The sequence below is a fragment of the Odontesthes bonariensis genome, chromosome 5 (assembly GCF_027942865.1).
Source record: "Odontesthes bonariensis isolate fOdoBon6 chromosome 5, fOdoBon6.hap1, whole genome shotgun sequence".
Classification (NCBI taxonomy): Eukaryota; Metazoa; Chordata; class Actinopteri; order Atheriniformes; family Atherinopsidae; genus Odontesthes; species Odontesthes bonariensis.
Window position 1 is genome coordinate 24,859,187 of NC_134510.1, and position 26,840 is coordinate 24,886,026.

General features: G+C 41.1%; 4 protein-coding genes across 5 annotated transcripts in view; 2 read left to right on the plus strand and 2 right to left on the minus strand.

The window, feature by feature from the left end:
* Positions 1-1,214: 1,214 nt before the first annotated feature.
* gba1 (glucosylceramidase beta 1) lies at positions 1,215-8,779 on the plus strand. 2 transcript variants are annotated; one of them, XM_075465594.1, is made up of 12 exons: positions 1,215-1,386; positions 2,469-2,546; positions 2,650-2,841; positions 2,922-3,068; positions 4,220-4,353; positions 4,957-5,129; positions 5,213-5,302; positions 5,795-5,942; positions 7,073-7,297; positions 7,741-7,904; positions 8,004-8,120; positions 8,194-8,779. In XM_075465594.1, exons 1-12 carry the CDS (start codon positions 1,326-1,328, stop codon positions 8,297-8,299), a joined length of 1,635 nt encoding a protein of 544 aa, XP_075321709.1. In that variant the 5' UTR covers positions 1,215-1,325; the 3' UTR covers positions 8,300-8,779. The 2 variants fall into 2 exon arrangements, with proteins under 2 accessions (XP_075321709.1, XP_075321710.1); XM_075465595.1 differs by lacking the exon at positions 1,215-1,386 and adding an exon at positions 1,859-2,346.
* A 79-nt stretch (positions 8,780-8,858) lies between these two features.
* rnf115a (ring finger protein 115a) lies at positions 8,859-18,381 on the minus strand. Its single transcript, XM_075465596.1, has 9 exons — positions 18,251-18,381; positions 14,989-15,047; positions 14,704-14,758; positions 14,198-14,481; positions 13,409-13,477; positions 13,250-13,322; positions 13,075-13,168; positions 11,821-11,936; positions 8,859-11,249 (listed from the first exon to the last, which is right to left on the minus strand). Exons 1-9 carry the CDS (start codon positions 18,326-18,328, stop codon positions 11,130-11,132), a joined length of 948 nt encoding a protein of 315 aa, XP_075321711.1. The 5' UTR covers positions 18,329-18,381; the 3' UTR covers positions 8,859-11,129.
* Positions 18,382-18,419: 38 nt separating this feature from the next.
* polr3c (polymerase (RNA) III (DNA directed) polypeptide C) lies at positions 18,420-24,884 on the plus strand. The gene is made up of 13 exons (XM_075465593.1): positions 18,420-18,554; positions 19,965-20,111; positions 21,247-21,511; positions 21,786-22,093; positions 22,243-22,347; positions 22,695-22,868; positions 22,964-23,015; positions 23,115-23,175; positions 23,264-23,414; positions 23,920-24,021; positions 24,147-24,196; positions 24,306-24,455; positions 24,562-24,884. The coding sequence occupies exons 2-13, from the start codon at positions 19,965-19,967 to the stop codon at positions 24,644-24,646; spliced, it is 1,650 nt and encodes a 549-aa protein (XP_075321708.1). The 5' UTR covers positions 18,420-18,554; the 3' UTR covers positions 24,647-24,884.
* itga10 (integrin, alpha 10) overlaps positions 24,849-26,840 on the minus strand; it is a 30,690-nt gene continuing 28,698 nt past the window's right edge. The window contains exons 23-30 of the mRNA XM_075465592.1: positions 26,706-26,795; positions 26,506-26,590; positions 26,110-26,223; positions 25,929-26,036; positions 25,740-25,847; positions 25,559-25,654; positions 25,353-25,466; positions 24,849-25,265 (exon numbers count right to left, since the gene is read on the minus strand). Of these exons, the coding sequence (XP_075321707.1) occupies positions 25,212-25,265; positions 25,353-25,466; positions 25,559-25,654; positions 25,740-25,847; positions 25,929-26,036; positions 26,110-26,223; positions 26,506-26,590; positions 26,706-26,795 (769 nt within the window). The 3' untranslated portion in view covers positions 24,849-25,211. The remainder of the gene's footprint in view (positions 25,266-25,352; positions 25,467-25,558; positions 25,655-25,739; positions 25,848-25,928; positions 26,037-26,109; positions 26,224-26,505; positions 26,591-26,705; positions 26,796-26,840) is intronic.

The window sequence follows — 26,840 nt, forward strand, 5'->3', positions numbered from 1 at the left end:
CCAGTCATCCAAATGGCCACCAGTGCTCCAAATTGATGGGGTATCTGATGACTACTCCTTGATATTCAAAAGAAAAGGGGCAACTTACCTCTGCAAAAAGAAGTTGCAGAGCCAAGGGGAGGAAGCAATTGTTGCTGTCAAACAATCTGCCAAGGGTTATAAGGTCATTTTCCAACAGTTTAGAGTCCATCATTCCACAGTGAGAAAGATTATTCACAAATAAAAAACATTCGAAACAGTTGCCAATCTTTCCTGAAGTGATCTCCCAGCAAGTTCATCCTATGGTCAGACTGCAATGCTCAGAGAAACTGCGAAAACCCAAGAGCTACATCCCAGACTCTACAGGCCTCAGTTAGCATTTTAAATGCTGTTTAGCAACCTTTGAGTGTCAGAGTCAACCATGAACTCCACTGTACACCAAAGTATATTCCAGAGTTAAATGTGTAGCCTTGGGGCTCGTGTCCACTTAATGCTTTTTTCTTTTTGCCATTGCAGATCTGTGGACCAACAAATATTTACAAATCCACAGGGAACTGAAACACTGAAAGCCCAAATGGTTTGTTTTAAATAAGTAGACTACAAGGCAGTTTTTTAAACTTCACCTCAGAATGCCTTAAATGAACTTGGGGCCAGGAAAGACACAGAGTTTCTAAATCAGTTTTTTCCCCCTTTATATATTGTAGTTCCTCTAACTTGTCGTTGTGGTGGCAGTGCAAAAATTTGCTCACATGCAATGACTCAGAAGTCCCTCTGAATCATCGCAGGAATTTGCACCACAGAAATGTCCTTTCTAATGCAGTATTTGATTGAGAGGCAACCTCAAATAGTTGCCTACGCAATCTTTCAGAACTTTTTCACCCGTTTAACTCTTCTCTCTTCTGAGAGACTGGACCTTCTGAGGATTGTTTACTCCATACAGTGTTATTAAAACATTTGCAGGCATGAAATTGAAAGAGAGCATCAAACAAAAAACACCAAAATATCAATTTTGCTTTCAGTAAAATGTAGAGTTTAAAAGGTTTGTTACATTACAGTTACTAAGAATCTTAAAGAAAGACCATACCATTCTTAAGTAAATACGTATTTATTCGGATTATTCGACATTGGAAACTTGTAAAAGTACAAAAAAACAATCGAGTTCAGAGTGTGCAAGCAGTAGTAAAATGTCCCTTATAGACCACCGTAAAGCAAGACAAGCATTAGCCCCTCCTATTTCCGCAGTCTTCTCTTTTTAAAAAAAAATAGTTTTTAACTATTGATTGATTTGTTTATGTTTTAAAAATAATTTGTCTGGCTCTGATAGAAACGAGGTCGACCAGCTGTCAATGAGTATATTGGTTGAGCTTCTCGTATGTTTTTTTTTTTTGCACCAACCTGCCCGAAAAGGTAAATATAGTTACTGTTTACCTGAATTATATTTGTTTAGTTTGGTGATTTTCCCATAAAACAGACTCTGAATGTCACTGTTCAATCCCACATGTGTTTGTATTATTGTGTTGGTTTCGTCCCATTTGCTTTACGACCATAGTCTGTTTGGTTTGGTCGTGGCCCTGTTTGATATTTTGGAGTTTTTAATATTGTTCCCTAAAGAAATGTGGATTGTTTTGTAAACGACACTGGGTATAACTCTGGCGGCGTTTTTTTAGGAGAAGTTGTGATTTAAACTGGTTACGAGTGCTTGTTCAGCAATCCTCTCTTGTCCATTGCTGCCCCCTGGTGGCATGTAATGGTATGTGTATATAAATGCATATGATGCATTTATATCATATATCATATCACATCATATTATATCATAAATGCATATGATGCATTTATATACATATATACTATTAACACTAAAATGGCACGGTTTTCTTGTCTGTGCACGTGCGTCTGTGGGTTGCTTCGTAAGTTTAATAATCATGGGTGAATACATTATCTTTGCCCATCGTTTTCTGGCACATATATTTCACGGATTTGTGTTTTTTTTTTTTATCTTTAATGTCTTAGTGTTTCAAATGAACCATGTCAGTGTAAACCAAACTAAAATAAAATAAACCAGGATTAAACAATATCTGGGACCCTTCTGCTCACGAGAAGTTAACTCGATCCGCTTTGATGGCACAGCACCACCTGGCTGTTGGTGCGGATTTCCACATGGTTGCGTTGCTCACCTGACCGCTTCTTCAGGCATGTGACTGGTCTAAAGTGATGACGAGGCTCTGCTATGGCATATTGGACAACGTTAATGTAACGGTGTGGTATGAATACTTGAGTCTCCCTCCAGGACATGCCGGGTTTCCTGTTAGAATAATTTTAGGTTAGATAATCGTTCATCAAGAGCTCTGAATGTCATGAGAATGAAATGTGAGTATATGTGTTTGCTGAGTCAGTCGCGGACCCTGCGGTGGTTGAACTTCCTGAACTCATGTCAAATCAGATTTACGCCTGGACTTCTACGTTTTCATTTTGAACTACTTTGTCTCCAGATATAATGGCTCCGTCATTGCCATCATGTACTGTTCTGGTGCTTGTTTTCATCGCAGCTGATGTTATTCTCTGTAAAGGTAGCCAACAAAACACATCCTCACACAGTTTAATCTGTTGTTGTTGTTTTTATGTGCAAAAAAAAGTAAAGTAACGGGCCTGACATGTTTTTTCTTCTTCCAGGAGGCAATGAATGTATAGCCAAAAACTTTGGCCACGGCTCGTTTGTGTGTGTGTGTAATTCCACCTACTGTGACAGTGTGGGGTCGGTGACCCTGCCTCCGCTGGGTCAGTACTCCTCCTACCTGAGCAGCATGGCGGGCAGCAGGCTGAAGGCCGGCCACGGTCAGGTCCAGGAGAAAAGCTCTGGAGCAGGTGAGTGGAGGAGAAGCACTTTATTCGACTGCGTCTGTGGTGTTGGAGCACCTGCGCCTTTCTTAATGTGTTTCTTTCAGGCCTCAGGTTGACTGTCGTTCCCTTCCAGAAGTATCAGAGGATCAGGGGGTTTGGTGGCGCGATGACGGATGCAGCAGCCATCAACATTCTCTCTCTTTCTGATGGTGCACAGGAGCAGCTGCTGCGCCAGTACTTCTCAAATGAAGGTACTGTTTGAGCTAAATATGCGGCCAATATCCAAAGAATGGGCTTCCTATCCATCGAAAAGTATGGTTGTACTGCTCCAGCATAATTAGAAAGTACAGTTTCTCATTCTGTGAGCACTCTGGCTGCTGTCAACTGCTCATAAGCAGCTCAGATAACCTCACAGGAAAAGACAAGTTATCCATTTAAGTGTTACATAGTATTATAATGTTGTACAGTTGCTTTGGATTTTCAGGCAGCACCTTCATGCTGCAGATCCTCCATACCGCCACATCCCAAAGGTGCGTTAGCCACTATACATCTAACTGTGGAAACCAGTTCAGTTTACCACCAACAGCTTGACTTGTTTAAACAGGGCAGAATGTTTAATATATGCCAAAAAAGTACATCCTGGTATTTCTTTGCTCAATGGCAATAAACAGTCTAAACTAGTATTTTACACAAATTAGACTAAATGCCTCACATATGATGTCACAAACACTTTTATTTTAAGACCATAATCAAATCAGGATATTTCCAGGTTGTTGTTTCCGGCTCAGTAAAGCATATCTGTGTAAATGATATACTAATAATATATATATTATATATACTAACAACAATAATGGCAACATCAATTACAGGCCGTCCCTGTCATAGAATGTACGGCTGCATAGTACTCCCATACATTAATATGTTTATTAATTTGATGATTATGAAAATAAATAACCTATGTTGAATAGATGTCAGCAACGTCTGCTCTCACAGGCCTGTGCAAATGACAAAAAATGTAAACCACGAAAATAAAAGGCCTTTTTCGTTGCAGAGTGAAACCACACTGTGCAGTTTCTGGAGGATTACGGACTCTGCTCGTCCCTGTGTCTTATTAACTGAAGCTGTGTGTATCTCTAAGTGTGTGTGCGTCGAGGTTAAGCTATGTGTGCATATGTAGATTTGTTTAGAGCGTCAGCTGTGAGTCGTGAGTGGCAGTTTAGGTTGCCACGGTGAGGTTAAGAGTAAGATTCTGTACGGCTGAGACTAAGAATTAGTCTGTGGGGCTTGTTGGCCCATTCTCACATGTCATTCAGGAATTTTTAACCGCAATACATTGATGAATTCTGATCAAATCAAATTATCCCTCAGCATTAGTTATGTTTGGTTCTCTGTATTGTGACAGGTATCGGCTACAGGATTGTGCGCATCCCCATGGCCAGCTGTGACTTCTCAACCCGCCTTTACACCTATGCTGACACACCTGGAGACTACAACCTGGACAATTTTACTTTGGCCCCTGAGGACATCGACATGAAGGTCTCTTCTCAAACAAACACATGACCATCCCTCTATAAGCTCATCTCATTTGTCTAATTTCAGCCTCCTTGTCTCCTCGCTCCTCTGTCCTCTTCTTTTTTTGACTTGAAAATTGTTCACGGCAAAATACTTTGAAGGATGCCTCGAGTCCTGAAATGTACCCAGAGGAGAGACTTGTCAGAGCAGCTATAGACAGAGGATGCACATGGGTGTGTCCTTTGCAAATGTTTTTTTTTTGGGTCACCCACCACGTCCAGAGGGGGTGTTACACATCGATCCTCCACTATATGTTGAATTAAAAGTGATTATCTACTTTGTCACAAGAGAATGTAATGCTCACCAAAAAGAAATGATTAAAGTGGTAGGTGCAGTCGTGCTTCGCATCAGGTTTAAAATGTCAGCTCTGAAGTAAGGGCGTCTCATTTTGTTTAACGCCTCTTACCCTGTGTCCTCTCTTCTCGTGTCTGTCCTTGGCTCCTCTGCTCAACTCTCTGGTGGGAGGGACCAAGAAACAAATAGAGGAGTGGAGCAACTGAGTGTGCTCAATTCGGGAAATGCAATAAGGGGCATGTCTCTCCATGTCTTTGCTCTTCTGTCTCTCAGATCCCTCTTCTGCAGCGTGCCCAGGCCATGTCTCCTCGTCCCCTCTCCCTGTTTGCCAGCGCCTGGAGCGCCCCTGCCTGGATGAAAACTAATAATGAACTCATAGGAAAGGGCTCCCTGAGAGGCAAGCCAGGGGGAAAAGAGCATAAAACTTGGGCTCAGTACTATATCAGGTGGCTTCAAGTGATATTGCATATTGACGAAGCTTGATACAAGAGAATTTTATTCTGACAGATGCTTTCATTCTTCCTCTCAGGTTCCTTGAGGAGTATGCTAAATATAACTTGACCTTCTGGGCCGTGACCACAGGAAATGAGCCAACTGCAGGACTTTTGAGAAACTACAGGTCTCTTCTTATATGACTTAACAAGTCATAGTTTATGTGTATATATATAAAAAGATGAGAGGTGATAGAGCCTTCTCTGTGGCAGCACCCAGACTGTGGAACAGCCTCCCGTTGTCTGTCAGGTCCTCTCAGTCTTTAGGCCAGTTCAAATCCAGACCAAAACATATCTCTTTTCTCTGGCCTTCCACGAGCTGAAATGGAGTTTACCTTGGCTTGCTTCTTTTATTGTTACTGTTATTGTTATTTTATTGCTAATTTTATCTCATTTTTTTTTTTTTTTATCTGTGATGAAGTTATTCTTTTTGCTATTTTATTGATGACTCTCTTAATATGTGATGCAGTTGCTATTGTGAAGCACTTTGGTCAGCTGAGGTTGTTTTAATGTGCTATATAAATACATATTGAATTGAATATATATACATTATATATATATATATATATTTATATATTCTTAATGCTGCGAGACACTGAGGCAACTCTTTCTCACTTCAGTTTCCAGGCTCTCGGCTTCACTGCTGAGGAGCAGAGGGACTGGGTGGCTCTGGACTTGGGCCCTGCTCTGAAAGCCTCATCTTACCCCCACACACACATCATCATACTGGATGACAACCGCCTGCTGCTGCCCCACTGGGCCAAAGTGGTGAGTCCAAGGATGAAGAGATACAGTAGAGAAAAAAAGGTCACTGCTAACTTTATTTTTACCTGAAGCTACTCTGCGGTTACAGATGAGACATGAGGACATGCAGCATAAACCAGTTTATGGAATTAAGTGAAATTAATCACATCTTAACATAGCATCCAGCCACTGGGGAGCAGGAGCCAGTGTATTTCTAGTGCCGGTCCCAATACATGGTGGGAGTTGCGTCCGGCGTAAAACTTGTGCCAAATCAATGATGCGAGATTGACTCGCTGTGGCGACCTCTGATAAAAGGGAGAGGCCGAAAGAAGAAGAAGAATCACATTTAACATACGAGTAAAATGTAGTGCAATGCAACACAAGTTGTGCATGATGAAGAAGATTTATCCCAGAGTGAAAGTGTTTAGACACCGGGGAAAAAGCTAAAATAAGAAACCACCATTCAGTCTGCAGCCAAGTAGCAGCAACAAAATGACTTTTTAGACTTTCTCTTTGATATTTAACACCAATTAATATGTACAGTAAAACCAGATTTCTGCAGGGGCCATAAAGTTAAAAGTAAGGCATCTTGAATAACATGCAGAGTACAATTTAGTAACTGATTAACTGCAGTGTTCAACATCAATTTTAGGCTCATTAAACTGGACTTTGGTCAGATTAAAGTGGATTCAGTAGTGAGCGTAGGTTTTGTTAACCCTTTAATGTTCTCGCAAAGAAGAAAAAAGTCAACTGGCAGAACGGAGTGGGTTGAGGTCAGGTTTGATTTTACCTGCACCATGGGAAACTCAGCTCAAGCCATTTTAGAGTGGTTTAAGCAAAAGTTAGACTGGTGTCAGACAATGTTTGAGTAGGTTTTAGAACATGTTGGTCTATATTTAGACCTGGGTTTGGCCAGATAATCTGGAATCAGACTGCATTTAGTTTGAGATTACAGTGAGTTTAGGACAGGTTTAAGTGGATATAAACCATGTTAGACTTTATTTAGACATGGTTATGCTGCATTTAGGCCACATTAAAGTTACGGTTCGGCCATATTAAAATGGATTTCAAAGTTAAAGCAAACAGCATCTTTATATTGAGTCAGGAAACTCTGTTACTCGAAGGCGAGTCATTTTTATCTTTTTCCCCCTCAGGTCCTAAGTGATGTTCATGCAGCACAGTACATTCACGGCGTGGCCGTACACTGGTATTACGACAGAATTGTCCCTGCTGACATAAGCTTGGGGGTCACCCATCAGCTCTACCCAGAGTATTACCTGTTTGGCACAGAGGCCTGTGCTGGAGCAAACCCTATTGACAGAGGAGTGAAGCTGGGAAGCTGGGAAAGGGCTGAACAGTATGCGCATGACATTATAGAGGTGAGATCATCTGATCCTGCTGCATGTTTGTGCGTGTTCAGTCAGATCCACTGTTCCAGATGTACGATTTGACAAGCTGCGAGCTGCCGCAGAAAGGTGTGTCGCCTCCCTTCGTGTTGCACTGAGGGTTACAAGTTCCACTCTGCAGAGAAACTGCCTGCAGGCCTGCGAGGCAAGCTGGAGCTGGCGTCCTGTCTCTTCTTTCTTCACTCTCACTCAAGGGAAATTGGACTCTTTCCATTTAATTAATTTTGCATGGGCTCGTTCAGGCTGTAGACATATCCAGAGTCAGATGGACATTGATCATGTAAATGTGCTGTCTTTGTGACATTTAAACTAGGTCCCACTTCAAAAGAGTCACTTAATGAAACATATCCTACCACTGAGCTTCAAAACTTCCTTCAGGCAGTAGACACTGAACTTGTGGGTCTTTTCTGTTTTAGGACTTAAATCATCATGTTGTGGGCTGGACTGACTGGAACTTGGCCCTGAACCAGACTGGTGGCCCAAACTGGGTTAAAAACTTTGTGGACAGCCCCGTTGTTGTGGACGCGGAGCTCGACGTCTTCTACAAGCAGCCGATGTTTTACAGCATGGCCCACTTCAGGTAGTCGTCCGTTTGCCTCCCATGCATCAATGACATGTTACATGTTCCCATTTCACAAGGCGAGAGTCTTATGAGATCAATCCCTAAACTTTTACACAGCAAGTTCCTGTTGGAGGGGTCTCAGAGGGTGGGGGTGTCCGCGAGTGGAAAAACAAAGCTGGAATTTTCTGCCTTCATCAGACCGGATGGCTCAGTGGTAATCATCGTCCTCAACAGGTACTCATTAATTCAATCTGTGCGAATATGTGCGACTGTCGGGCAAATACTGAACGCCGTTTGCGTTTGTCAGGTCGTCGTCGGTGATCCAGTTTGAAGTCTGGGATCCTGCTGTTGGTTACATTCCCTGCACCGCGCCGGCCAATTCGCTGCTAACGCTTGGTTGGAACACAAACTGAGCTGTAACACAAAATTACACACCGGAATATTTCTCTGCACATTTCACAGAAAGAAAGCATTTCATAATGGAGCCTTCTTCTCATTACATAAGCACCCTGTAAGCACACCACCTACATGCAGTTTCACTGAATGGTTGGTTTGGCTTGCTGCCGTTTGAAACAGTCCTTATGTCAGTAGTCATTTAGATTAACCTTGATCAATAAGAAACATAACACATTGTACTTTGATTCAAAAGAATAAAATGTCATCATTCCTTATTTAAAAAAAAAAAGAAAAAAAAAGGTAACTGAATATACATGAAAGAGTTTACCAGATTAACTTGTGCCGTAACATTCCTGAAAGGGCTAATTCTCATCTTGAAGTGTGCTTCCATTCTCACATCAGTGAAGAAATCATCTAAATGATGTCCTGAACTTGTAAATACCTTCTGATTTAGTTTAGTCTTTGTAAATTTTTAATAAAGCATCTATTGTTGAAAATGCTGCATATCACCATTCTTGAGTACATAGGAGATAAAACCCCACATTAAATAGACTTCAAGCAATGAAAGTTAAAACAGTCTTTTTTTGTCAATTTATTAATACATCATAGACTTTTTTCATATAATATACAGTTGGACAACCAGGTATTTCACATGTGCATCTCCATTCTCAATGTTTTCATCATTGCAAACCTTAAGTTTTTTTTTTTGACTAAAGTTATTTACATAAAAAAAGGAAAATGTGAAACAAAAGATGGTCATAAACAGAAGAATAAAATGACAGAGGGATGCCATCTGTTTATTATATATACACCAGGAGGGGTATGTGAAATAAAGCATCAGATAATGGGCCAAACTGAGGGATTTCATTTAATTCTCAGTGGTAAAAACATTTATAGTTTCAGATGGAGAAGAGTCCTGAGGGGTGCACTACGAAGCAAGATCAGTGGCTTAGCAGGTGATGTTGAGCTTTCAGGGTCATGAAGGTGGCTCTCTTTTTCACCCGACCAGATCACCACGTTAACTTACGCGCTTCAGAACAGTTTATACTCAAAGTTTTGGATTAAATAGTCTGAAAGAAGGGCAAAAGACGGCAAACTCAGACTAACACAACACTGCGATGTGGTCAGGCAGACGCATCGAAAGTCGATGTCAGACATTGTAAAATAATTTAAGGCGAGAATATAGAAGAAAATCATTTAAACTCTTATTTAGAAGTCTGTCAGTGTACCGCATTATATGCTGATCAAATCTGGGCATTTTAATTGCCAAATTTAACCACAATACAACGTTGAATCGGTGATATCTTTTCAGCATTTAATCTAGCAAATATCTGACCCACCATCGACTTTAATCTTAACTAAAAATCAGCCCTTTTGACCACTGTGGCAAAACCCCCGATGAAGATTCTCGGTTGGTGACCCACCAAAGAGGCTTTGCAGTCACAGCAGAACGACACGTAGCGTTTGCGTCATGTTACCATGGGAACAAAGCTTTCACTGGGTGAATCAGAACGGATTTTTTTCCTTCTTTATATCTTGTTCTGATTCGACAACAAATTCATTCTATAGTCTGCTGCCGATATCGGATCCAACACGTACACAGAAATAAATAAATCTAGACCTATACATCAGAAAATGTTCAACCAATTAAATTTCCCTTCGATTTGGCCAATGACTTACGTGACTGCTACATCAATTATGGGATGCTGTCCGAGGTAAGTGTACTTTTCATCATGTTAAAAGTTTTAAGAGCTTAATGTGCATCTAACAGTATAACATATACTGTATAACTTCCACCAACTTAGTTATTTGCACAATTTTCTGCAGCCCTATTGTCTCAAAGTCATTTATGTTTTTCACATTTCACCGTTCATACAACCTGCTCTTCTTCTGAATGAAAGGTGATAGGCATTGTGTGGAAGAAGCATCAAACGATGAGTAAAACACCCATCTTGTGTGAGTGCGCAGAGTCTATAAAGAAAAGCTGGAGTTAAAGTCACAGTACGGGTTATCTCTGAGTGAAGGTTTAGGTTTTGTGGGTTTTTTTCAGTCCAGCTAACACAAAGAAAGCCCAGCTGTGTTGAACATGCTTCATAGTGCACTCCTCTGGAAGGTGCCACAAATCTCTTCCTGTTATCTGAAGTCACAGCTTCTGTTGGTGGCCACTCAACATGATTCCTATAAAATGCTTTGTTTTGTTCTTTTATTGTAATACATTATGTGTTAACACAATAGCATGAACCCCTTTGCAGTGCAATCCAATACAACACTGCCATTGTACATAAATGAGTTCAATCGGCATCGTTATGATGCAACCCTCAAAAAAAAAAAAAAAATTTAAAAAAAAAATGGAACAATATTTAAATCCTTGAGAGCAGTGGGCGTTCGTGTTGTTATGTCCTGTCTCTGCAAATGCAAAAGGGTGAAAATATCCCCTAAAGTCTTTCCATGTGCCTTTCAGGGCTCAGTTGCAGGATTAAGCTCATCCAGAAGTCAAGGTAAATGATATCATTTCTGGCATTTCCCCTTCATGGTGTATTGCAGCAGTACATTTAACGAAAGATGTCGACGAAGTTTGGTTGAGAAGCGAAAATGGAGACGACGGGCGGGACGAACATTAATCTACATTGAGGTGCCACTTGGCAAAGAAAAAGGGGGGTTAAGCAAACCACAGTGGATTGTTAAGACGTCTGCATGGTACGTGATTGAGGAGAAAGGCATTAAAATAGAAATTAGAGATACAAAAAAAGTTATCTTGAGATGATTATGACTGCAATGGAGATGGAACAGAGGAAAGTGAGAAGCGTTTTGTTGGAGGGGAACCAAGGGATGAGATAGGTGGGTGTCTCAGAAGGACCATCTCTCCTGTGTGCGGGGGTCCATAGAGAGGGAGGGGGACTCTGATGGGGTCTGGCTGCTGCTGTCTTCTCCGTTCAAACTCATCCTACACACTGGACATGTGTCATGCTGCATGGCCACACAACAAAATGCAGACATTAGCTTGTTGCTGTTTTCTCACAAGTGTCCGTGAGATGTTTTAACAAGAGGACTTTCTGAATTTTAGTCCCATTTGACAAGATGATGATGCTTCTATGGATGCGAGTGGTACTAATCACACACGACACAGAAACTTCCACACAGATGCCCTGATTTCTGCCTGGATAAATTAAGCTCAATTTAGCATTAAATCTAGACTTTGTCCATACCCGTTTCAAATGTTTTATCTTACTGAAAAAATAGTGACATTAATCATAGTTTGTGCTATAAAAACAGTGCTCACAAACTACCATCTGATGGTAGTAAAAGAATTAATGAAAAAACACAGCAGAGCACTGACTATATAGGACATAATTCTGTCTATAAACAGGTTATACTAAGGAACTGGGTACAAGACCACAGATTAACTCCATCAACAATAAGCAATCAAATCACCTCGGGTATTTTCATGATGATGTCCAGACAATAAAAGTGTGTTCCCTTACATCTAAAGAATGTGAATGCACCATATTCTGAATCTGCTGTGTTTGTGGTAACTCACCATTTCCAGCCATGGTACTATACAGTCTGAATGAAAGAAGTGGTTACAGGGTAGCTGTCTGACTGGCTCTCCCACCGCAAAGTCCTCTTTGCATACTGGACATTCCATACAGCAGTCTGTGGGAGTAAAGATGGATATGCGTTTTTATCTTTCACCTGATATCAATGCCCCTACCATATCAGTCCCTTGTTAAAAAAAGCTGCCTTTTAGCCCTGTGGATATAAGCAACCCACACCCTCACTGCTGCCCGTCTCCTCGTCAGTAATTCCAGGGATTTTCACCGACAGCTTGACAAATACATCCTGCTTCCAAGTCTGCGGCTGGAAAAACTAGATATCTTCTGGATCTTTTTGGTCATCCCGCGAACTAAAGGTCACTGAACTTTAATGTGATTTGTGAGTATGCAACCTCCTCCCCTGCTGTGCACCCAACCCACGCAGCTAACGCAGCGCATACAGCTTCCTATTACGAAACTGCCTTAGATTTAATTGTTAAATTTTGTTGTATAGCTGCGTTTTCATTGAAGAGTCTAAATTGTGTATGCATCATTAAAAGTCTAACCAGACGATTCAGGCAATTTAAGGACACAAAACAGTCTCATTGAAGAATTAAAACCATAAAAGTCCAAGAAGGGGTTTTTTGATTTCTCCCAAATAGTTGGTTATTTTAAAGCTAGGCTGCACAACTAACCGTAACTAACCGTTACAACGGAGCAGTAAAACAAGACGGAACACAAAGATGAAGTGAAGAAGAAACCACACAAAAGTGGAAAAAGTGGGGGGTGGAGTGAGAGATAAGCTCACATAATTAGAAAGTAATCCATAGAACAAACTTGATAATGCCAAGGCTAACAGGCAACTCTGACAGCGTCCAAATGATACTTTTAAACACAAGACAATAACTAGTCATAACTAATTATTTACAAACTTACTTCATTGCATGACAACATGCTTCTGTACATGTTCGAACAACTAAAACAAAGTAGCAAGCAATACTGTAGAAGTCAGCAGTTTTTTGTAAAAATAAATAGTGACGAAGATGATGAAACACAAACTTAGGAGCAAAATTACACACAGCTGCTATGACCTGAGGTTTGTGCTTAGCCAACTTCTAAAATAAAGTAATTACATACAGAGGGTAAACTGACAGCTTTAGTGATAGCGCTGCTGAAGTTTGCACTTCAAGGACACAAAAAGAGAAACTTTGTGAATCAGTGAGGTAAGAGAGGGGAAATAGGAATGAGATGGGACCGACCTGCTTGTTCCTGAGAGATATTGACAGTTGGGAGAGAAGAAATCTTCTCCTTCTCAGCTGGAGGAGGTCCTGTGTTCTCCAACTGACCTAGTAACTACACACACACACACACACACACACGTAAAGTCAAACGATAAAAAGTGAGAGACAAGGTTTTGTAATAAGTTTAGTTTACCTGTGTTATCACGGCATCTAACCCTCCCTGCCCCCACGCGTAATCCCCTGGGTTAGAGTGCAGCATTCCCGTCCTGAAAGAGACACAGGCAGCCAAAGTTGATGTGAAATAGCATTTAAGTAGCATTAACCGTGGGATGCTACTGCCGTGTTGATTTACCATGACAGGGGAGGTGAGCCAGGGACTCCAGAGTTGGCAAATAGACCAGCGAGAAACTGTTGTACGATCCTAACAAACAAAAAAGAAACACAAAGTCATCACCAAAATTGAAGATCCATTAAGATTGTAAAACCTCATTTTCAGATGTTGTTGTGACTGAGAAGCAGTTCTTTTTCATCCCTCATGCCAAGCAAAGTATAATGTCTGCTTGACTGTACAAGTCACACTTAGTGGAGCAAAATATTGTAGGCATACTTCTGTTATATTTACTGTTGCTCGCCTATTGCCAACACTCCTGTAGATCATTCACGCACTTTGTCCCCTTTATAGAAACAGCATTTGTTGTGTCATATGACAATTTATATTTCCCCAAATGCCAAATTTCTCATTACCCACGACACACACACAACTAAATAATTAAATAAATACTTGCTATGCTGCAGGTAGGGATAATGATGTGAAATATGATCAGGAGTCAGAAGGCTGCTCCACTTTGAAAATGATTTAGTCTGTGCTGGTTGACATGGCCTCTGTCCAAAATAGGTCAGTCGCGTATATCAAGCAAAGCAGAGTGGCAAGTTGCTTCTTGGATGCTTCTGGGACATGTCACTGCATGTCTGATGAAAACATCATTAAATAGAGTGGCCACAATCAACCAGGCAACTGTGTCGGACTCAGAACGTGTTGCAACCCCGCACAACAAGGGGTACATGTTAAATAGCCCTCTCATTATAAACAGGAGAATAAAAGAAACAGAGGACGGTGCAGCTGAACCAGTGAATGACCTACCCCTCCACAGCAGGCGAGCGATCTGGCCTACTGCTGCCTCTGGACCGGTATCTCCTCTGACTGTGCAAACGAGGAGGACGCCCTGGTCCCCAGTGTTCCCCGGCTCCTAGTAGGCTCCCCATAGGTCCTCCCAACCCTGCAGGGACAGATCCCCCAATCGATCCACCTCCCAAACCTCCCAGATCACCGAATCCCCCCAGGCGTCCTCCAGGGAGCCGAGGTTCTGAGTCAGGAGTGTCGCTGTCTGTTGTAAATGGCCGCTCCAGTAACAAGAGGTGCCATAGCTGGAGGGATGTTAGGATCAGACAGTAGCAGAGAGGGGGTGACGATAGAGACAAAGAGAACAGACAATGATGGAATAAAAGACGGGGGACAAAGGAGAGGAGAACAGAGAAGAAGGTAAGAGAAGAAAAGGACTCAGTTGATCATAATATACAATTACTTCTATAAGATCTCTTCATCCTGTATGCCCTCTACTCCCAAAAACTCCTTAGATCCATTCATACCTCTGCAAACTGTGTGGCTGTGTCATCTATCCCGTTGGCGCCACCCTCTAGGAGACTGAGGGAAACAGCGCATAGGGGGACAAAAGACACAATATCAGCAACCATGACTGAAACCTGCACATATGTTCCACTTTAGTGTTAGTCCGGAACAAGACTGCATGATGAGCATAAAGCTTCAACACTGCGGCATCAGCATTGTTCCTGCTCTTGTTACAGACCAACACTACAGGCTTTAAAGTCACGTGTCGTCTGGAAACGTCACGCAACGTGACCAAAGTCTCCTACCTGGAGTCTTCTGTTACTTCCTCGATGAAACCTGAATCACATCTTGGACAGATGTATTCCTGAAACGAGTCAAAGCAAAGACTGAGTCATAGATGATTCAAATAGATTGGGGAGGATTACTATTGTAATTTCCTACAATCCATGGAATAAAATGCTATGTTTTACCCTTAAATAATCAGTTGATAAAGACACTAAGCAGAGGAAGGGAGGCTAACTCTCACAAAGGTGAAGCTGGAATAAATTGTTTGTCTGGCAGTTTGTTTCAGTAAAAGCTGTAGTATTTACATATTTATAAAACTAATATTATTACTGCAGCTCCACTAGAGAGATATTATTTAGGCTGATATGTACATATAAATATTACAAGATAACTTAAATCTAAAGATATCAGGGTCAATGTTTTACATCTGAATTTCTAATGAAATAGACTACATTTACCACAAAAAGATTCATTTATATTTGACAAATATCAACGGGCCCCAAAATAGTGAAAATATTTCAAAGATCGTGAGATCACCAAAAGATAATAGCAGATTATAAGTACGACGGCAAGTGTTTTATGAATGCGACCAAGGAGGTAGAGCTGGTCTGCCAACCACACCTAAAGTGCTGAATGTTAAAAAGCAGCCAACAGAATGAGGAAAACACGGCTGCCAATATGTGAGACCGGATCATATGTTGTCCTCTCAACACTGAAAACAAAACTAAAGTGAGGTCAGTTATCATAGAGACCAATTCTGTGAGAGATTAGAGTGATACCTGCTGTATAACAGCTGTATATATATATGCTGACAGAGTGGATCGCAGAAAATATCAGCTTTTCATATTGTATTCCTTTTGCTTTTGAAAACAGAATATGAATGAACCAACATGCCAAATTCAAATGACGACGTATCAAATTCCATTAGCTTCACTTTGTGATATTTGGGGATCTGAAACTAATTTCTTGCTCAGATTTGGTTAAGGAACCCCACGGTAAGCAAAAAACATCTTCTGGCAGTTGTATGTCATTTTCTCAGTTTATTCCCTCTGTTGTATAAATGGATACATGACTGAAATATGGTTCTTAGGATACCTTAAGTAGTGTAATAATGTTGGGGGGTTGCAGTCATTTGGCTCACTGTAGACATGCCACATGACTAAGCCTGAGAGTCCCTGAGACAAGCAAGCCAATTTAGAGTCAGTGACACAGCAGCCGTGCCATAAAAATAAAGATTCAAATGACAACTGGGGAAGTCGAGATCAGAATTTTTTTTTAAGTTGAGAGCTAAATAGAAAACAAATTATTGTAACTAATGGTTTAACTGTCATCTTATGGCACTATAAGTCTAAAATTGGCATTGTTAATGCCTACGATTGTCATGACGATTTTTTATTGCAAACTCAACATATCACCCGCTTCACATTATTGGACTCTTCTATTTCATTTGGCTAAAAAGCAAAAATATGCAGAGAGCAGTGTTTGACAATAAACCCGAGATGTCAAAGGAATTGCATCAAAATTCAACTGGTTGAATATCGGAGGTAAAACGCAGATGGAGGTGAAAGCTGGTGCCATAGCAAGACAAGATCAGTTTTGCTAGCATCATTCAGCTGTTTAGTACAACTGAATGGAGATTATTTCAACGGTTATGCAAAATAGTCTGAACAAGAACCATGACAGGCATGATGACAACTAAACAATTAGGTGGACTGACTTAAGAGCAATATTATTGATAGCCACAAAGGCAGTTTTATATACCATCAGTCACCAGTTTTTTAATTAATATTATGGCCAACTAATATCTATCATTTCCATTACATTTAGTCTTTCAGCAGATGCTTCATCCGAAGTGACTTACAAATCAGAGAATACCATTTAAGCTTCAGTGCAGTAAGAGACCTTGGTCTATACAATGAGTGCTTAATCAATATTAATCCATCGAAATGACAGAGTAGAAGTAGAACAGGCACAGAAGTGCAAGTGAGAGCAGGTTAGGTGTATTTGAAGTGTCAGGAGAGGAGGTGTTCTCTGAGGAGACAAGTCTTCGAGATATTCTTGCAAGTAGAGAGGGACGCCTCTGCTCTGATAGCACATGGAAGCTCGTTCTGCCATAGTGGAACCACTAATGAGAGCAGTCTGGAATGAGACTGCCAAGTGCGCAAGGACGGCAATACCAGACCATGTCCTGAGAGGAACGGGGTGGTCGAGAAGAAGCGTTACCAACTGACCACAGACAAGGTATTTAAACTTCCATTCTCATGTCTAAAGTAGTGCTTATTTTTTATCTTATCATAGCATTGCTGTAATAATAAAACATTTAAAAAAAACAATCAAAGTTGGTATGTTTTTTTCTAACTAAGATAATTAGAGCAAAAGATAGTCTACTATTTCTAATACATGTGTGGGGAATATGACATTTCAGCTTTTACAGAAATGATTTTTCAATGCTAAACAAAACAAGTGTGTCTAAGATTTTAATGACCAACCAACTAATTATCTCAATATCAAACATCAGGACCACACAGTAGTACTACAAACTACAGCTTCCTCAGTGATCGTTAGGATAGATAAAGAGCACTGAAATATGATCACAGTGAAGAAAAAAACATTACTAGCTTGTTGCAGCTATGACAAACTGCAAGGCTGTTATAAGTATGCATTTAGATCATAGGTTCAGAGTATCATATTGTAATTTAAGGTCTGTCGACATGTCAGTCTCGTCTGCCTCTTAATCGCTGTAACAATACTCTCACTGTTTTTTAAAAAACTGAAACTAAAAATGACGTGTACACATACATCTTCCCGAAAATTCCCCCAACTAACCGCGTCAAGTCTGTGTTTTAACAGAAACAAAAACTGAAAACAAAAAAATCCCTACTCCCAGTCAACTGAAGGTAAACGTGTGGCTTTGGAGGAAAGGGTAAAACACGAATATCTCAGTTCTTCCCGTTGTTTGTTGTCTGTGTGAAAAAAAAACAACACCTCCAAAGTGTCTAACCAAAGCTTATTGCAAAAAGCTATGGCCCGATCGTATCAAACACGCAGTCCCAACAAGACATGTCAATGTTTGCTTTTAAAGTCCGTTTTTTAAAGGATAAAAATGACCAGAGTATATTTAGTGAGTTAATAACAACCAGTGCTGCTAACTGCTAACAGGCTAGCCGCGGTGTAGCTGTAGCAAGCAGGCGAAACAAACGGCTGTTTGCCGGAAGGCAGCCTTGACAGCCGCGCATTTTGGACGCGATATTATGACAGATGAACGAAAATCACCCGACTTACCGGGAGTTTGGGGTTTACTTCTCCCTTACAACAGTGACAGAAAAACCGATGCGGGGGAACAGCCGCAGCCTCCGCCATCTTCCCCAGAGCAGCACAAACACTGACGTAGGTCCTCCACAAAGTGAAGACAGCTGTCCGCCTCCAGCCCGGCATGCACCGCGGCACTGCTGCGGAATCCCAGCGAGAAAACCGGAGAGCGGAAGTGTGCTTGTGTTGACATGGAGGAGCAGCATGTGTAAAACCGTCTGTCTGTTGGCTGCTTAGAGAAAAGACCCGCGTTTGGTCCTAAACAAATCTGTCAGAGGTTGGTGTAATTTTTTTTTAACTATGTAGTTTGTAAATAATAAGTTGGCTACTATGTTTATAGACAAGTAGACATGAGCTCATTCACGTGTGTGTAACTTGTATGTCGTAGCATAACACTGTTGAAGTATTAATGTGTATACCTACAACGTCATCAAACATTTCTTAATAATGTATAATTTCATAAATGCAGACAAAAAATGGGCGATTTTGATTAGTTGGCATAGTTTAGATGTGCACTGTATTTTGGACCTTTGTTATTTCCATACACTGAAACTTATAGCTCCCTAATTTGACCTCGTTTAATACACTTCAAATGAGTTCGGGAGTTATTTTAGTTTTGTACTTCTGTAAAGTTGTATGAATTACGAGAAACATGATTGAAACTGATTTTTTTTTTCAGATAAAAGCAGCAAAAGTAGAGATTTTTTTTTACTTTAAAGCCTCTTATTCAGTATGGAGCTTCAAAAACTGTCTTATTAGTGCTGATGCGATCAATAGAAAATCAAACTGTCAGTCGAGTCGAATTTGTAATAAAAATAATTGTTCGTTGCAGCCTTATTCCCTAGAAATGATTATCAGTTGAGAAGTTAATGTTTGTTTTTGCCCATTCACAATGATACTTGAATGTTTACCCTTCAATTTCTTTCAAATATATTTTTCATGGAAAACTTTTTCAGACTTTCACACAGGTCCTAAAACTAGATAAAGATTGTTGAAAAAATTGGGTGACGATAGTGTCATAGAGAAACCCAGTTATGCTACAGTTGTACCAGGATGGTTTGCCATCATTGCATCATTGACAAAACAATGAATTCTGAATTAAACTGATGAATTTTAGAGGAAATTGTCAGGACATCTGTCCATGAACTAAATCTCAATGGAAAGGGGCATGCAGCAAGACAATAATCCTTAGCAGTCTTAGTCTTACAATAACCCTTAGCACACCTTTCTTTCTACCTAACAATGGTTGTTAATGATTTGGATTGGCCAAGCTAAAGTCTTGATCTTAAAGTTTTTGGAAGGACCTTAAGTGAGTAGCTCATCAGAGGAAATCCGCCTCAGTCTACATCCTAAAGTGGTGGTTTGCTTCGATTAAAACACATCTTTGGATGCCGGTAATATTTCTGTGATGCCAAATGGGACATGAAGGATGAAGGATGCCACATAATGTGCTAGACAATATCAGAATGGCTGTTTTGCTGCTTTCACAAATTATGTGTCGAAATTAGATCAAAATGTCCAATTTTTCTTTTTAGAAGTTTTTGTTGCTCATGGCAACAGAAGTAAAATTGGCTTATTGTGACATGTATTTCTTTGTGAAACAGTGTAATACCTTTCAGAAATAACATGTCTGTGCTGGTACTTATGGTTTATGTTATGTCTCATTTGTGCTTCGCTGTTTGCGCAGATGACGACTCAGGAGGTTCGTCTGTGTGGTCTTCTGCTGCGGGAGCACTTTGGAGATGTGGTGGAAAAAGTGGGAATACACCTGCTCAGAAGTGGGACACATAATTTAAGAACTGTTGTTAATGAAACTGGCCTCTCGGTGGATCTGGTAAGTCTGGCAAACTGTTTTCTTTAGCTTGTCAGTGTTTCATCAGCCCAGGATTTGTGGTGGCGTATTCAAGCCGACCATTTTATTCCTTTAGATTTTTATGCTCTCGCGGCTAATTGCACAGTAATTGAAAGTAATGGATGTTAGTTCATCATTTCCCACTTTCAGCAGTTGTGCGATGTTCTGGAAACATTTACATTAATGTGAAAGACTTTGAGAACTTACACCTGAAGCGCATAGTTTCAGATGACATAATGTGGCTGAATAAACTGAGACTGTTGTTTCACAAGTAAGTGAACGTCAAAAAGAGTAAGGTGATACATAAAGTCGTAGAAAATGCTTTACATTGTGGATTTTTTTTTTTGCAGTAGTTTGAACGGCATTTTTCTTATGGAATGAAAGGATTTTCATAAAAATAATTATTAATATTTAAAAGATAACAAGGTGAATGAGGAAAAATACAAAGACAAATGGATATAAGAATGAGTAAACCTAGAGTTTGAGCATATGTTGCCTGCTTCCTCTTTATGAATTTCCTCCCGTTGCATGAGGAGACTGCCTCATCTGCCACTCATTTCAACTTAAGTGTTCATTAAAATCTCCTTTTTAATTCATTTGAGGCTCATAGATAAGCAATATAGTTGTGGAATATTCACTCTTATTATATTTCAGTCATATTACAGCTATGAAACTTAAATAAAAAGTTGGCTCCGACATTTGGAGGACACGCTTTACTGCATATCTGGTGTCTCACCAAACTCCATCTATGACTCAGATACAAGTCGGAAACAACTCCCCAACAACAGAGTAATTCAGAGTGATGGAGTCATTTTCATAGAATACATGAATATGTTTATTTTAAAATACACACAGAAACAAAAAGAAGTAAAACAAATACTGATAATGCTCTAAATGATATATGTTTTATCATTTGTCTGTTTTCACATTTATTTCTACATCTTTTATTTGTCTCTATATTTCCACATTTATCTGTTTCTGTGTAAATCTCATCTTTTTTAAATTCTTTGACAGGTTTATCCTTTTTTTCCTTCCATAGTTTCTTATCTTAACAGCAAGAGTAGCACAACACACACCGGCAAATATTTGACCCCTGCCCTTTTCTCTTTCAATCCAGGTGAAGAAGTCTCTGTGTGTGCTTGTCCAACATGGGGCTTGTTTGTTCGCCTCAGGTCGGAAAGGACCCGGGAGCCCGACAGAGTATCATGCCTGTTGCGATCGAATCCTGAGAATTCTGCGCTACCCTCGTTACATCTACACCTCCAAAACCCTGTACGGCGACACGGGCGAGCTAATCATAGAGGAGTTGCTGCAGCGAGGCCAAATGACGATGAGCAGCGTGGTGAAGACAGTCGCGGACCGTCTCACACAGAACATGGAGGGTCGGTGTCCGTATCGAGCAGATCTTTCACAGTTTTCTGGAAGGCATTTTTAAAGCCAGGCTTTGGGTTTGCCAGTTACAAAAGCTACTACCTGTCTTTGAAAGACTGGATGAACACTTGTCAACCAAAAATATACACTCATACTAGCATTAGCTTCACAATCCTGGTGTGGTGTTTTGTGTTGGAAAAAGGTTTCAAATGTAATGACTTTCAGGATTATGTGGGATTAGATAAAATGGTGATGTAACGGCAAGTTTCTGTTTTTTCATTATAGAAGGGAACAGCGTAGATTACAGTGAAGTGTCCCCTACCTTTGCCAATCTGGTGGAAACCCATTTTCTTCAGCGCTGCCCTCCACTGGCAGCAGGAGGAACGAAAGAAAGCACCGCTGGAAGCGCGCCTCCTGCCACCCCTGCTGCTCCTGCTGCTCCTGCAGCCCCCCCCGCCCCACCCACACCGGAGAGCTTCCCTGACTGCTATAAGGTTCCTCATGTGACACTTTTAGGACGAGGCAAACGCCAGTTCCCTGGTGAGGATGGAGAGGACCAAAGGAATGCAAAAAGGGCTAAAATGGATTCAGAGGTCAGTGATTCAGTGATTTTATTTACGTGAAACACAGTTGCTGCACAGCCTCCAACATCCCTTACATCCAACAATCTGCTCATAACTAATCCGACCCTCTGTCTCTCCACACTGTTGTTTGCCACATGCTCGGCATCTCTGCTGCTCAGACGCACGGCGATGAGGGAATTTACTGGCAGGTGAATTTTGAGCGGTTCCATCTGTACTTCAGAGACCAGGCAATAGTCAGCGCTGTAGCCAACAAGCTGGATCAGGTTCGGTTTCCACACAGAGCTTAAAAATTACAATTTATTGTTCAAGAACAAGTTAACCCTTTTTTTTAATTCTTATTATTATGTATCTCTCACAAACAAAATTGATTGAGTTTTCAGTTAAATTTCTGTTTTGGTTGGTTTTGAAATGGGATCAAATAAAAAATGAGGTATATGATTTGAAAGGAAAAGAGGAGATGGATCAGCCTCCCCTTAAATGTGAGAGAAGATCCAGCAGTCAGCTCAGAACTACCTGGGTTTACCTTCAGTCTCAGTTTTCTTTGCTAGTACCAATAAATATAGCGGCTGCTTGATTTTAATAATCTAGTTTTTTACTCTTAACAACTCAGACGAGCAGTGAAATTGTGAGGACCATGTTGAGGATGAGTGAGGTGACAACCTCTCCAACTGCCACCTGTACAAAGCCCCTCTCTGCCAATGAGATTTACAGGTCCCTGCCAGCCAGTTACAACATCCCCAGACCTATCCTGGACCAGTACCTCACACTACTGGTGGATGACCCGGTATGTCCTCCTCGAGGCACACATTAACACTGTTTAATTGTTTTTTCTTAATCTACTCAAAACGATTAAATCATCTTCTACTTCTCATTTGTTAGATGGAGTTTGTGGGGAAGGCTGGTGAAAGTGGAGGAGGGATGTTCGTTGTTAGTATCCTTTTTCCCATTTAGAGGTGCCAATAACGTGCCGTTGATACCATTTTACCCATTGATCGCAACGCACAGCTGCTTTTCTGAACTCATCTCTCAGATCTCCACAGAGCACTAGCCAACTTGGCAAGAGCCACACTTGAGTCTGTTGTACAGGAGAGGTACGTCGGTGTGTGTTTTAAGCATGAAAACATGCTACCTGTCATCAGGAACTCATTATAATTTAAACCACTTTTAATCCGTCACCAGGTTTGGCTCCAGATCAGCTCGTATCTTCCGTCTGTTGCTACGGAAACGTCATTTGGAGCAGAAGCAAGTTGAAGACTTTGCCATGATTCCAGCAAAAGAGGCTAAAGACATGCTGTACACACTGCTGTCCCAGAACCTGGTCCAGCTACAGGTATGCAGAGGATGGATTGTGAGTTGTTTAAAAAGCATCCCGGGGTGGCCGGTGGGATAGTGGGTTGTGCAGGCGCCCCGGGTACACAGAGGCTACAGTCCTCACTGCAGTTGGCCCCGGTTCGAGTCCCGCATCGGAAGGCCTTTACTGTGTCTCATTCCCCTCTCTCTGCCTCCTGTTTCCTGTCTCTCCTACTGTCCTATCCATTAAAGGCATAAAAAGCCTCCCCCCACAAAAAAGCATTCCATGCTTTTAGGATGAATTGAAAGCTTCCCACATGCAAACATGGTGGAGAAAAAAAATTATAAATTAGCCATCACTCTATATGGATTTTTTATTCTGTCTTTTTTTTGTGAAGAGCAATACGAGTAGAATATAAGAGGTGGCCATTTGTGATCGTCATGATGACATTTTGGTGATTCGAGTCTTGGAAATTTGGAGCGAACAGCCATACTATTCACTCTCATTGTTCATCCTCTCTGAGTGACTATTATTTATCCTTCAGGAAATCCCCAAGACACCAGACTACGCTCCCTCTCGCACCTTTTATTTTTACACTGTCAATCAACTCCCTACGGCAAGAATGCTGCTACAGAACTGTTACAAGGTGAACCAGAAACACTCTGTAACCTCCAGAGATCTGGATGGATGTCTATTAGCAGGTTATTTTTGTTTTTTCATGCTGATTTTGTCATAATTTGTGTCTTGTCTCTGGGTATTTTTCCACTATAGACAGTGGCCAACCTCGTAGATCGACGCCTGTTTGAGAGCAAAGAGAGCAAGTGGGTCTTTGAACGATGATTTTATCTGATAATTTCACTCTTTAAGGGATGTGGCTCACTCACTGTGTCACGGATGAATTGGCTGATTGTTTTTTTTGTTGATTTAAAGACGCCTTCTGGAGAAATCCCAGCGAATCGAAGCTATTCTGGCATCTCTGCAGGCCAGTGGGGCCGAGCCCGAACAATTGACCGAGGTCGAGGAGATGATCACTGCTCCTGAGAAGCAACAGCTGGATAGCTTAAAGCTTCATGTTAACAAGTAGGACGACAAAACTAAAACTAACTTTGTCTAAGGGAAATTAGGTATCTCAGCAGTTTCTTGATGTTCCTCTTTTACCGTTTCCCCCTTTTTTTTCTCTCTCCAGGTTGGATTCAGCAGAGAACCAAGTGGATGAAACTATCTTTCTTCTAGAATCCTACATAAACTCTGCTTCAGCATCTCCAAGTTAAAACTGACTCGAGCACACTATGAATCACCCTTTCTTAAGAACAGTTTTCCATTGCTTTTTGTTTCTGATTGTTGTCTGATATGATTTGTTTTTAGAGTTTAAAGCCGAGATGTTTCTGAGAGTGTGGTAAAATCTGAATAGATTTTTTTTTTCTTGTTTTAATAACATGCAACATCAGTGAATAAACAGAACAAAAATAACTTTTCAACTGGTTTAATTCCATTAAAGTAAAAACAAAACCTGTTGGACCAAGTGATTGTTTGAAATATAAAACCATGGGGGAAAAAATCTGCAAGTTAAATAGTAGAACTGTGGTTTAATACACTTTGTTTTTTTTTCTTGAAATTAGAAAAAGAGTATTTACATAAGTGCCCCAGACCCTGGAAATAGTGGGTAGTGCATTTCTGTTGGACCCTGATAATGCTCTCTTTGGTCCGGGAGATCCCTGTTGCATCTTTGTCTTGAGCCCCCTCCCAGGACCAACTCTGTGCCCGCTGGGAGGCAAACACCACTCATCTGGTGGTCTTCATGGCAAAGGACTGCTCTCATGGCAGCAGAAGTTGGGCTCAGTCCTCGTGGTTTTCATCCTCTCCTCTGTGTTTGCGTGTGAAGAATCCGAGCTGACAAGAAGACAAATGAGATTAATATCCCGTCCTTAACGCACTGTAATATTTTCTTGAGGTAAGAAGTGGAATTAAATGCAATACCTTCCACAGTATGAAAATAATGAGGGCCAGTAGCAGCAAACCTCCTATGATGCTGCCAATCAGAATCCAGAGCGAGATGGGAATAGCTCGCCCCTTCAGCACCTCCAGTAGAGTCTGTAGAAAAGAAACAAGCAATGGAGGGTTCATAGAGAATTAACATTACCCCCCCCCCCACTGCACTGCTCAGAATCCCTCTGCAGGCTTACCTCCCCCCAAACGGTTCTTGTGCCCAGAGTGATGAGGTTATTCTCCTTAGCCAAGACAGCATAGGCACCTATTATCCTCACTGACTTATATTTGGCCTGCAGACATAGACAGAGGGGTGATGACCAATGTTCGACTCACTGCATGAATATCTAATCATGTGCGTGCTGCTCTGTAACTCACTTTTCTGAAAAAGTCATCATGAACTCTGCGAGTGACTCGTATGAAGGCACCATGCAGAAGCTGCTGGACGTCACACACAACCTCCGTGCACCATGACGTGCTGCAGTTCTACACGGGTACACACAAGTCGTGTTATCATCTTTGTGAGAGCTTTGGAGTGTTCATTTGGTGCAGGAAAGGAGGCCTCACCAATATTTCATCATGCAACATGTCCTCGGGATGAAGGGGCCGTACATCTCTCTGTCTTGCCTTCAGCTGGGCTACTTCACTCAGCACGCTGCAGTTCACTCCTGTGGCCTGTGGGGCAATTTAAACATGTCACTCATCCTCTAGAAGCAATTAAGATACAAATACACAAAAGCCCACTCACGTTGTTTGAGGACACATCTGTCACAGTCATGAAGACTCTGTCTCCTCCAGCCACTGAGGGCAGATACAGCCGCAGCTCCAAATTACTCACAGTGTAACAGCCGAGATTCTGCAGCTACAAATGCAGACAAAGCTTTAATTGCCTCATGTTGTCTTGTAGTCTGATGACACACTCTTAATTGATGGATTATATGACACATATCGTAAAAGGGCTGTACTGAAAAGGAGCAGAAAAAGCAGCCAATATCCAAAGAAAACTCTGAAAGACCTTTAGAAAGACTGGAGGATTTTGCTCAAAAGCACTTTAAAAGATTACATGAAAGTCTAGCTGCTTGAGAGAAAAATCTAGAGAAATGAAGAAGGGGCTCAAGACGTTTATACAGTACTGTATCTTTACCCCGATGTGTGTGTAGAACTCTGGTCCAGTTGCTTCTGAGACTGTCCGTGTGGGGTGGACCTCGTAGCGGTTCAGATTAGAGTAACTGTGCCGACAAACAGCAAAAAGAGGTGCTGTATGAATAACTACTGAGAGAAAGTCCTCTTTTTTTTTTTCTTTTTTTTTTTTAAATAGATGGAGCTCATGCTGTATACACACACCTGCTAACAAACAGGTCCGGCTCATACTGAACAAAACTCTGCAGCTGAACACTGTTGTCCCCCAAAGTGTCTTGCCTCTCCACGCTGTCACTGTAAAACAAAAAGGAGGGTTGCGTACACTCTGCTTTTCACTTG